Source organism: Falco peregrinus, chromosome 3 (genome assembly GCF_023634155.1).
Source record: "Falco peregrinus isolate bFalPer1 chromosome 3, bFalPer1.pri, whole genome shotgun sequence".
NCBI lineage: Eukaryota > Metazoa > Chordata > Aves > Falconiformes > Falconidae > Falco > Falco peregrinus.
In genome coordinates, this window is record NC_073723.1 from 42,589,237 (window position 1) to 42,601,922 (window position 12,686).

Consider the following 12,686-nt stretch of genomic DNA (forward strand, 5'->3'; position numbering starts at 1 on the left):
AAACTGCCCTTGCTTTTCAGGGCTGGCATGGGAGCAAATGGGGTGGGAGAGGTGGGTCTGCGTATCACGGTCTGAATGAGCCCAGAGGATGTGTTACCACCCCTCATAATGCTCTGTCTGACAGGAGGTTTTTGTAGGAATGTTTAACTTCAGTATCCCTGCAGGAAGCCTTCAGGATGTTAGAAGTATCAGAGACAACTTCGGTCTCTTTGTTTAAGAAAATAATTTATATACACCAATGGTTAGGTCTGAAAATGGGTCTTGGAAAGGCCAGTTCAGCCCTGTCCTTCATTCAGCCATGAGGGAAGACTATTAGGCTCTGTGGAGCCAACATTATCTTCTTCATTTAAAGGACCTCAATGGGAGTTTGTAGGTGTGCGAGCTGCTACCAAACACCATTGCTCTTGTAAGCTCCTTGCTGGCTCGAAGCCTTCTTCCTTCGCATTTTGATCAAGCTGGATTCACCAATATGGGATGGAAGGACAAGTCTACCACAGTGGGCTGGGAACAGGACTGTGAGCACTGTTCCCTGCTGCTTCAGGTGTGATATCTGGTCAGGATGCTTAATCTTTTCTATTCACATGTGGAAAAGCAAAGCTATTCCAAACCTGGATTTTGGCATAAGAGGTAATAAATATAAGAAATAATTGCAAAGAAAATATTTTGGTATTTTAAACCTAAACATTTTAGCGTCTAACAGTCTAAATGACTCCATTGAGCTCCTTTAATTTTTGCAAAAATGTTCAGTTTTTCAAATTTAATCTCTGTTTACAATGGCAGTGTTTGAACTCCTGAAAACTTTGCCCTTGGGTGAGATTGCGATATTGTGTATATCCCTTCAAAGGTGGCCACATTTAAGGAGCATGTGTGAGGTGAGAGCTGTGGCAAAGGACCTGACCGAGGATGTGCCAGCCAAAACATATTCCAGTCCAATTTGGGATTAACTGAGATTTACTGTAACACTATGCTATAATGAATGACAAGGGGAAAGGTAGGGATGGAGCATTTCTCTAAGTGAGCGAGCTCTCCCCAGCACCCTCCAGTTTGCTGTGCAGAGCTCTACCTGCTCTGGGTGATGCACCATGGGTGGTTGCAGATGGAAGCAGAGCACAGTGAAGGCTTTATGCCCCTGTTCAAAACAGTTTACTGATATTTCAGTGCCAGGTCTACGGCTGGCTGTAGTGGTCTGAGCAAACATCTGAGGGAAAGGCGCAAGCGCCTGCCTGGGAGAAATCACCTCACACTTCTCCAGGGAGGTGTGTGTGGGATGCGGATGGAGGGGGAGGACAGCAGGGCAGGCGCGAGCCGCTGCCTGGGCCCCCCAGCATTTGCCTGGTTGGAGGTGGTGTCAATAGGAAGGCACAGAGCTCCCTAACACATCTCCCCAGTAAATCCATTTTCATATGTTACCATAGGTGTAGCATTAATTCAGAATGGATTGGAGAGAAATTGCAGTCAGACTCATTTTTTCTTAATTAAGCTACCTTCCTGTATACACACTGCAGAGCTGCAGGTGTAAGCATACTAGTCAGGGGTGCAGTAACTTCTGGTTTTATGGGTAGACGATTAGACCTTTGTATTAGAGTTGGGTGTTGCACTGAAGTCATGAAGGCTATGAGAAGGGAAAGTAATGCTTGGGTACTGGTATTACTGTCTGAATCCTTATAGCGACCTTAAACAGCAAGTGTTTCTGAGCAAGGGGACCCTTCTATTAAAGCTGTTTCAATAAATAATAAAGCATGATGATCACCAAGTGTGCTATTCAGTGGTTCATTCCAGTAAATTAAATGATATGTAATCGTAGGACTAACCAGTTTGCTTCAGTAATTCTGAATTAGCCCAGTGAGTACAAGTTTTCACTGCTCAGAAAGGTTATTTCCCTTATTCATAATTATCCTTGAAACAGCTTGCATATTTAGCAACACACTGAATCTAAGAAACCCCAGTCCTCTCATGTTGTATTTGAGCACAGGATTTTTACCATAAGCCCTGTACTAAGACAGCATACTAAGGACCATCCCTCCAGTGCCTTAAATTGGGCCATTGCTTGGGGCAATTTGTGTCTGGTTTTCTTTGCTCTGAAGTTTTCAGAACAGCAGTCTTTTAGCTATCTTCCAAATGCCATATTCTTCAAATTCTTTTGACCCTTAGTGAAAAATATGTATTTCCCTGTGGCACCTAGAAGACTGCCATCGCTAGTGGCTTACCTGTCCTGGTTGTTCACAGGCTGTCTGGTATCTTGCTTGTTGGCATAATTCTTTTACTCTCTCATATTTCGGTAGTTGATTAGACTGCTGAGTGTTTTTGTTGGGTTCCTCCTTCTTGCGTAGAAATTTGCTTTAAAAAAAGTAAAGTTGAATATTTTAGATACATTCTTCAAAACTCTGGAAATGGTGAATTTAATTGGAAAAGCAAGGCTCCTTGAAGATTTAATGTCTACTCAGGGAAAAAGTTCCCCACATTTCTGTTACTGACCTTCAGTGTAGGTCATGTAGTAAAAAAAAGACTCAGGTGATTTGCTGGAAATTATCCAAAGAGAAATAAGAGCTGCTTAGATATGTCTAACTGACATTGTTCAGCATCATTCATACATAAATGTAGGTTTTTCACAAAGCAAAACACGCTGAAGCAGTACTTGCTTGGCTGAAAAGCCCAGGTGAAGACATTATACAGGGCTTCCATACCCGTTCCGGACTAGCTTGCCTATATCTTACATATTACAATGTGTCTTATATGCACTGTTTTGTACTACATCACACAAGATTTCCATAATCTGTAAAGCCATAAAATGCCATGAGGAAATTGCTGTAAAATTTTTACCCAGAGAAAATTTTCATAGCAGTAATTAGCAATGTGAGAGGGTGTAAAGAGGTGCCAGTGAAAAGAGGACCAGTTATAGTCATAAACCTAATTTACACATAAGTCTTTTCTCAGCTAGAACAAAAATGAAGAATGCTTCTGATACATGATGGCAAATACAAAATCAGTTGATAAGAGGATTCTGAATGGCTGGATTTGAAACAGATTTGGTAAGAAAATGAGTCAGATGATGACATAAATGGGCACAAGAACAATGCTGGAGAAAGAGGAGGTACAGGCTAGAAGAGTCACAAGAAAAGCATGCTTTCAAGTTTCTTGAGAGGCAGGGATTTGGGAGCACAGCAGCTTGCAAAGCCGGTGGTAGGAAACTAAGAAATAAGTCAGGCCTGTAAGTTTGCTTGCAAAATTTACTACTTTGCTGACCATAAAAAGGAAGAGGATGGAGCAGAAAGGAAAGCATATACAAGAGAATGTTCCCAGCAGGCAGGCTCCCCCAAAACTCTCACCCCTAATAATTACCCTCTTTCCACCAGAAATGTGTCACGCCAAATTTTGATCTTCTTGTTTGTTCGAAACCTGAAAGCAAAATAATAATATTTACTGCTGGCACCTATGTATAGCATTGCTAGTGTTAACAATATATTTTTGGAAAAACACCTCTCCACTTGTATATATCTGCAATTTCACAGATGTGCTGTTTAAGAGATGCTTCAAGTGTGAAAACTATGGTTGTTGCCATGACACAGCGCATTTTCACAGAACCTCTTTTTCCACTCATTTGTTGGTGTTTGTACCTTAGGTGTTTGCTTCTGAACTGGCTAAAAAATGTAATTGCTGGGACCCACCTGTTTCCTGGTCTCTCCAAGTCCAGAAGCTTTAGGACAGATTTGCCATCCATATCTGGAGGTGTGTCAAGTCCTGCGATATCCAGAATTGTTGGAGCAAGATCAATATTCAGAACTATCTGAGGGACTCTGCAAATCAACAGAAAAGGTCATAAGTGTCACGTGTTCGATATGTAAGTCTTCACATTCTCTTGGAAATAGGGTGGTAATTAATGCTTATCAGGGCTTTGAAGATGGAAAGCTCTACAGAAGTGCTAAGTTTAGAAAATCTCCTTTGAAGTCTACAACTTAGAATGGCAGAGCAGTACTGCAAACTGTCATCACAAAGAAAAAGCTATGCACAATAAAACAAGGAGATGCAGTAGCCATGTTATTCTTACAGAGTTGACAATGATGGCGTAGCACCATCCATTCTGCTAAACCAGAAGGTGAGTAGTAAAGATGAGCACCTGCTTTTTAAAAGCAAAACCCAAAGCTTAACCCTACAGGACTATGCATTATACAATTTTCTCATCTGCATTATAACCAACTGATAATAAGCAAAATGAAGACATGCCTCTTTATAAAGACTCATTGCTCTGTAATAACAGGGCATCCTTTATGAAATGAAACTAGACAGAGTGATAACTGCATGCTCTTAGAAACATTTTACATTAGGTTCAACAGCTGTGCTAGAGACATAAGAGAACGTACACTGATCCCGGCTCTACACTTGGACCACGAATAAAGAAAGGAACTCGAATATCAAAGTCATATGGCATTGACTTCCCCTTGACCAGTCCGAACTGCCCGATATGGTAACCATGGTCAGCAGTGTAAATAATGTAGGTATTCTCCAGTTCTCCCATCTCTGCAAGCATTTGGTATAACTGCAACACAGCATAGGAAAACCTCTGAATTAAATGTAGCAAAACATGTTTTGTGCATAATCATGTATAACCAACGTTTTACTCCCTTAAATTCACAGAACCAAACATGACATCGATGAGGTTGTTGAAACAGACATTCTGGGGATGGACTTTTTTACAACTCATATTTAATGTGCTGCTAAAAAAATGAACTTACAAGTTCAATTTCACATTAGACAGCGGGTAAAATTAAACAGGTCCAGAAAATTAGAATAGCAGAATATGTTAATACTGGTGTAGCTACATTAGTGTGTTCAAAAGTCATTGTGTACTCAAACACAGCTTGGGAAAAAAGCTTTAAGGCAAATGGTACTCAGATTTGATTTACTGTGTTAGTCTACAACTTTCTCATTCCTTACAGATCTGGGCTTGGGAAAAGGCTGTAAATTTTTATTAAAGTTTAAGGAAGTCTCTCTGGGGGAAGATCTTTGGTCATGGTGCTTGATTTTGGAACAAAAAGTCATGCAAAGTACACCTAATAGTTCGTGTATCATGTTACCTATAATTAGCTGTACACTGCATTGCTTAACTTCTACAAACACTAGCAGACTGACACCTGAGTTGCTGTGATTTGCCAATTCCCAGATTTCAGCTGAAGGACAAACTGTGAAGGCAGTGTGAGAAATAAATAGATGTTGTCATGTGCGCACCTGTGTCTATCCATGTGAACCCGCAGGTGATGCATCTTCTGTTAATACCAGGCTTTATATCAGCCCCAGTGACTTTTCCCTTTTAAAAAAATTGTCGGTTTATTCACCCAGCAATGAAAAGAAGCAAGCAAGGAGCTTGGCACTATGTTGCAGAGAATCAGACTTAATTTCTACTGGGGATATGTGGAGTAATTCTTTGTAGCCCTAGGGCTTTCCCCAGGCTGTGGCTGGTAAAGATAAAGAAGGAATTAATTTCAATTTGTTACCAACTAATAAGATTGTATTCACAGTAGTATCTTGAACTCACTCTTTCCATAGAGTCATCAACTGACATCAGGGTCTGAAGTCTTTTGCGCTGCAAGACATTTGTAAACTCCATGTGGATAGGCAGCATGGGCCCTGTGTACTGCATGATCCAGTGCTTATCCATGTTTGGTGCGTAGTTATAGCTGGGAGTGCTGGGAGAAAAAGAAAGAATCTGAAAAGTTGTGCAGCATCACAGGCATCAGAGGAAGGTGGGAACTCCTCTAACACAGGAATAGCCAACAAACAGTTAAATCACAAATTCAGTGTAGGATCTGGTATTTCCAATGTCAAATATCAACAAACATAATTTTAGTGGCTTACAAGCTTCACTGGTTCATATATCACTTCCTCAATATTTTTTAACCACTTACATTCTGAGCTTTCTTTCAGGGTCAAAGACCACTACCAGATCCATGTGAATATATGCTGAAATGTATTTCTCAAATGAATGTGTAACCATTACAACACCTGTATGGTGCATCCATAAAAATAAACAGAAAAAAGAAGCAAGTCAGAGATCAAAGATGACTACTTCCCCTTAGTATTAAGGTAAATTGCACTGATGCTTCCAGTGGGGAAATCATCTTTATATTAACACAAGTTAAATGAAACTCACAAGAAAGATATTTTCCTGTGGGATAAATAAATTTAGCAGTCAGTACTAAGAACAGCAGCATCAGTGTCAGCAGTTTTCAAGATGCCCCAAAGAGCAAAAGCACTGACTTTTTTTCCCTTCCCGATCACCAAAAGTGAATGCAGGCACTGCCAGGACCCTGAGAGCAATCCCCATGGGGCTGGTACAGGGTCAATTCTGGTAGGAGGTCACATTGTGGCCTTGAAGGAGACAGCTGAGAAAGTGTTGCAGCCAGTGCCGTTGACTCCAGACCGACGTTCAGCCTCCACCTCTTGCCCTTGGCCCTCACCTGAGCTATGTCCCTGTGACGCTCAGTGGAGTGATAAAGGTGCAAATTCCACCAATACTAAAATAACATTTATTTATACACTAAATACTGTTGAGGTGTTATTTTTTCAATGTGAATGCAAAGAATAGACGTTACCAGCACAACATGGCAACAATATTGAACTAATACTGCTATTGATACTAGTACTAAGAAGTATGGCACAGAGTCTTAACAAAGCAAAGAATGATGCTTTAGGAGTTTGCACAAACATCAAAGGAAAGATTGTGAGAGGTGTTCTATCCACAACCAGTGAATTTTTGAAGGATATCATATAAGAAACAAGAATAAGTTCACAAATATATCACCTCTGAAGAAAACGTACTGCAAAAAATATGACAAGTAAATTTGCTGTACAGATAGGCGTGGTACAAAAGCTCTCCATCAAGCCTGTTTTTATACCTAGCATACATGACAACTAAGAAGTGAAGAGAAACCAGGCAAAATCCATGTCCAGTAATGGTTTCACCTATGTATGAGCAGTTTCCTTCTCTAACACAAAGCAGAATCTAGGCTTTGCTGCTCTGATGAAGTTCTTTGGGTTTTATTTTTCCCCTGTTTCTAACATATTTCAGTACATGATATATGTATTTCAGCATTACCTTTAAAAAAGAAATGTAAATAGAAAATGAAAAAATGCTGTTGTGTAATTGAATTAATTTGATTCCTGTGGTTCTGTTTTCAGTTTATAACAAAAACACAATTCAACATTGATTTACTGTTTATGTACTGATAATTTTAATATGTGCATTACCCAAAGGTACATTTTCCCCACAGAAATATTTATGTGTAGTTGTCCTTTTGCAAGAGGTAGCACTGAACAATATCAGAAAATTGTATACTGATAACTTAGTGTCACATCTTGACCAGCCCTTTATTTAACTTTCATTTTTCTTGGCATGGTGGCATGTCATGTATGACAGAATGGTGGACACCGTTGATTTTACTGAAGCTGTTGATTTTAGTTTATCAGCTATCATACGTATAAGCTATAGCTATATATTCTAAGGATAAAAATCATCCGAATGGACAATGTAATAGACTGATAGTCAGCTGCAACAAATTAATGGAGACCACATTTTAACTGGAGACCATTTTTGAAAACAGAGGTAGAATTTGAGAAGTACATATGTCTCTAGTATATACAGCTAGTTTTGACTAACCTACTTAACCATTAACCTCAAGGGAAAACAGAAGGGAGACAGTGGTATCACAGGATTTGTGAACCTTTGATTTAGATTAGGAAGTATGGGAAGCTTAGCTCCCTACTAAACAAAGACAAACATAAACTAGAATTTCTTTTCTGTTAGAAATTCTTTTCTTTCAGGTTGAAAAGTCAAAATTTTTTACATATCCCATGGCTGAAGTCTGATTTTTAAAAAGAATGTTTATGCTACCATGGAACTGACGAAATTGAGCCCAGGAGCACAGCCCTTTAGGTTGTTGGCTGGTGAGCAGCCCTAGAAAATGGACCAACAGAGCCCTAGGCGCTGAAGAAGCAAGTCAAGAGTTTTGGTCGCCTATCAGGTATCAGACACATTGACAAAAAGGGGTACTTGCAGTGCAAAACATTCCTCTGTTTCTGTGAAGGTTTGTCATATGAGATGTTTTCCCATTAAAAAGCTCTGTTTTCATTAATCAGCATTTTCCAGCAAAACTCTGCTTTTTTCTTAGTGGATTCTTGAGTGCCCCTGCCACGGAGGGATGAGGTGGCTGTGAGCTGCGCTCAGCCGGCAGTGCTGTGACAGCCTGCCGCTGTGCCAGGAAGGAGAGCCAGCTGCTGAAGCAGACTCAGGTCTTATGTTCCCAGGCCACTGTGAGAAGCCTCCTCCACATAATGGATAGTCTTTAAAAGCAGCACTCAAGGTTTTAGCAGGGTGGTTAAAAGCTTTCACAGACACTTTCCAAATGCATTTTGAATTTTCTGGGTGAGAAATGCAGTAGGCAGAGTGAGCAGAATTTTCCTCCCAGAAAACTCAAGGAACAGAACCTTCTGTGAAATGTCCAGTGCCAGTGGCTGAAGGAGAAATGTGAAACAGGGGTCAAAAGTTCAGGAGAAAAAGTACTATGGAAGAGACAGAAAGAAATTGAAAAACCCTATAGCTCGTCAGTGTTCCCTGCATATCCGTTTCTTGTGCCTTGCAGAAATCCACCAGAACGGCACTGCTTGCCAGGCACAAAATTTGACATTGCCCTCAGATCTGTCTACCTTTTTTTTTGTGTAAAACAAACAGAAGTGAATTCTAGAGAAGAATATTGCTGATTCTGAATGTCTTTCCAAGTAGATAGACCTCTTCCTTGTCAGTGATAACCGTTTATCAGAGCATTTTTTTCTTGAAGCCGTTGGAGATATCACCTAAATAAATGTTCAGCTGTTACAAGCCCTTGAAAGTCATCACGGCACAGTCTGTCACCATTTCTATTATTCCGTTTTTGGGAACAGCTCTGCTCTGTATTGACAAGTACTCCTCTAAAGTAAAACTTACATCTATATTTCTTTGATTCTTCTTAGAACTGGGACTATAAGGTTGAAGATACGTATTATGTCTTCTATTGTCTCTTCTTAGTCATGGAGGCTACCTTGTCTTGAGCACATTTCTTGATCCATGACCAGCAGACAGTGCCAGGTACCCCATGTTTTTCAGGTTTACTATGGCATCTAAGTCTGGCAAGGAGCTACTGCTCACCTGCTTGTCGGTCTTTGCTGGGCTGCCCCTAAACAGCTCAGATGCTGCCCCAGAGTGTAGTAAGGAGCAGACTGATTTCAAGGTAATTTTTGCTAGTTGATCAGCAAATAGTAAAGCACTTAAGCTTCTGAATGTGTGCCTGCAGGCTGACTGAGAGTTCATTTTACATGTTAGAAAAAAGTGTTCCTTTCATGTAGGTCTGTTCTAAAATGACCAGCAACATATCACTTGAATATTAAATTGGTGGAGAGGGTAAGGATCGAGACAGCAAATGATTATTCTAATAAAAAGGTGCGGCATTTGTCATTCTTGTAGGCTATACTAGCTTGGGCAAATCTAGATTGCTCAGTTGCTCACTTATGTTTGTCCAACAGATACTTTGCAGAACTTACTACACAGAGACTACTTGGTACTCCATGACAGGTCTGCTCTGGGCACTGGGCAGGACACTAGAAGATGTCAGGTTCATAAAACTTCAAATCGATATCCCAGTTTAACTAACAAAAAAGTCCCAGATATTTAACAATAACAAATGCTGAACCCTGTCAGGCACTTTCTCATAAACACTTTCTCAGAATGGGAATAATTCACCCTGAGATTTTGTAACCATTCACCTATGTGAATAAATTTGCAGGAAAACATTCAATTTTCTGTGCATATTTGCAAAACTCGAAAAAGTAAATTAGTATTAGCCTTTTCTAGCCATAGATTACAGTCTGCTCAGGAAAATAATGATTTGTCATTTGGGTTCTGTTAGCATTTAATGTCTCTGTATCAATGTACATTGTTTTGTTCATGCTACATCATGGAAATTGCATTCACTGTCTATTCACCACTTGTTAAACTGCAACAGGAAAGCCCACAGTGGTCATAATAAAGTGTTCCATAGGTTATGCAAGGAGTAAATATAGATAAACACTAGTGCACTTTTCTCTTTAAAGAAAGATTCACCATGAAATCTATCATTTATTTATCTGTAATCATAATTTCAAATAGATACTTAAAGTTAATCTGAGAGGAAAGGAATTATATTAATATTTAGTTTTGTGGCCTAAATCCAAAAGGCCTCAATAACCTTCAGTTACATCAAAAATCAGAATTTCCTATCATACATTTTAATTACTCTTACTGACAACATATTTACTATATTTGTATATTTAAATTTGAACTTCAAAACAGAGAATGTATCTTATTTGGCTTCTAAGGTACCACAATAACTTCAAGTTAGACAAGAAATAAAAAACCCCACCAACCCAAAACAACAGATGCTTGTACTTGAGGACCTATTGAAATGAGGTCTTCAAATGGCAGATCATTCAGAAATTAATTACCCTGTCTTCTACTAGTAACTGAACTGCTTTTTGTGTGATATTCAATGAAACAAATGGAATACAGCCTTTCTGCAAATCATTATTATAAAAAGGTATTTTACAGGTTAAGAAAACAATGGGAGATTCAGCTTGGTTAATGCTGTTTACACAGTTGTGGTATCTGTGTGGAAAAGAAATAAAGCAGAGTACAGCATGTTTTTAGAGTTCCCAGAACTCAGTACAACTTCAAGTTAACATTTGTTTTCTAAAAAATTATCTACATGTATACATGTCCATTACAGATGGGTTAACGTGGAAAGAAACAAACAAGTTTACAAACATTTGTTCAATCGCTCATACTATTTGTGTTTGCCTCTATTTACCATCACTTAATTCCGTCCTGTTTCTATTCAACAGAAGAAAATTATGTTCACAAAAATACTGCCTAAAAATGTTGGGTTTGGATAATTCCATAGAGTTCTCAGGGGTTTTTATCCCAAAAGTGTTTGGCTAGTGTTCTGTTTGGATTGGGAGTCCTCCAGTTAGTGAAAATAATACAGTACTTACATGCCCCAGGAACATTTTCATTTCATAAAAATAAAAGTCAACAATATTTTAAAATAATACCTATGGTAAAACAAATTGTGAAAAATAAATAGTTTCTGTACAAAATTAACACCTAAATTATTATTTGAAATATAATTAGCAGACATTGCATAAGTGGTCATGTTCCTTCAGAAGAAGTGTAAATATACAAAGGAAGCAAATCCTTTGTTTCCAGGGAAAGTAGACATTCAGCCTTAGACACCATTCTTGGAAAGCAGGAAGCCTGCATTCTGGGCAAAAGCAAAAGTCAAAAAACCATGATCAGTGGTGTGATCAGTATTGATGTGAAGTTGGATTTCACCATTCTGGGTCTACTTTTATGCCTTTGAAAAGGGGAATCTTTTAAACCCAGGGATATTTATATATTTGGGTATGAAATTTTCATTCCTGAAGTGTAACACCACTGCTATATTTCAGGAAAAAAGAAAAAAAACAACCAAACAAAGCTGTTACCCATTAAATAAAACACCTTTTTATTTTTTTTATTTTAGAAAAAATTATTTGTTGCTACTGCAGAAGTTAATTGTGTAACTAGAATCTTACCGCATTTCTATATCACAGTATTTCTTCTAGTCTTGTTCAAAGTCACACTCACAATGTGTGTGATGATCTTGATTATTTATCTCCAAGTCAGGAGTCCAAGCAGGTCTCAGGCCAGCAGTGACAAGGCACACTGACATGTCAAGATTTATTACTGATGCAATGTATGATCCCACTCTAATGGGTAAGCGTCCACATTACAAGAAATACCATTGTAACTGGCAGATGTTTGAGACTCAGCCTTAGTGACTAGAAGGCACCCTGCATGCAGCCATCTCACACCCCAAATTCACAGTTAAGACTGCTCTGGGGATCCAGAGGTACAAGAGCATTGTTCTTCATGCTTCATTACTGCAAACACACTGCTACTGCCAGACCTGCTTGATCAGCACATTTCATACTATCTTTAAATGGAAATACAAAGCTCTGCCTTTCCATATCATCTAACTTTTCTCACATTGGCTTGGGAAGCTTTCTGATCTTCCCAGATACCGTTTCTAACTGCTACTCCTAAGATCTTTAGCTTGTCAATAGGATCGCTTCCAGGTAGCCATAAAATCTGGCTGTCAGTCCTGCTGCCAGCCCAAAGATCTTTAACTCAGCACAGCCAGCAGTGTCTCAGATTTTCATTTTTTACATACTTCAGTAAACCTGCCTCCCGCAGATTTTTGCTTCTAATGTTTGTTTATTTCACAGCTTATAAACAGCTTAGGTCTGATTCACAGTTCCCCTAAGGCTGGTTCACACTGGAAGGTAAAGGGAAGTTAAAGTGCCAGAGGCCCTGAGCATAGATGAGAATTCAGGCTTTCATTAGAGCATCCTTTGAGTCAGACCTTTCTTGCTCAGCTGTCTGATGGAACAAGATTGCCCTGTAATAGCTGCCAGGGATACCTAAAGAGCCATCTCTTGTGTCTAACTTCATATTTAGCAACAACATTTCTGAAGGTCTAGCACCCCTACTCCCCAACAAAAATATATGTGCTGCTTTAATCTAGTACATTTTCTCCAGTCCCATTTTCTTCCACAGAAAAAAAACTTCTGGGCATAGCTAGAGC

General features: G+C 39.2%; 1 protein-coding gene across 4 annotated transcripts in view; it reads right to left on the reverse strand.

Moving 5' to 3' along the window:
* SULF1 (sulfatase 1) overlaps nucleotides 1–12,686 on the reverse strand; it is a 127,273-nt gene that overhangs the window by 29,963 nt on the left and 84,624 nt on the right. For all 4 annotated transcript variants that reach the window (XM_055800017.1, XM_027791703.2, XM_055800016.1 and 1 more), the window contains 5 exons: nucleotides 5,531–5,681; nucleotides 4,359–4,534; nucleotides 3,666–3,794; nucleotides 3,340–3,396; nucleotides 2,208–2,337 (listed from right to left, as the gene is read on the reverse strand). In XM_055800017.1, coding sequence (XP_055655992.1) covers nucleotides 2,208–2,337; nucleotides 3,340–3,396; nucleotides 3,666–3,794; nucleotides 4,359–4,534; nucleotides 5,531–5,681 — 643 coding nt within the window. The remainder of the gene's footprint in view (nucleotides 1–2,207; nucleotides 2,338–3,339; nucleotides 3,397–3,665; nucleotides 3,795–4,358; nucleotides 4,535–5,530; nucleotides 5,682–12,686) is intronic.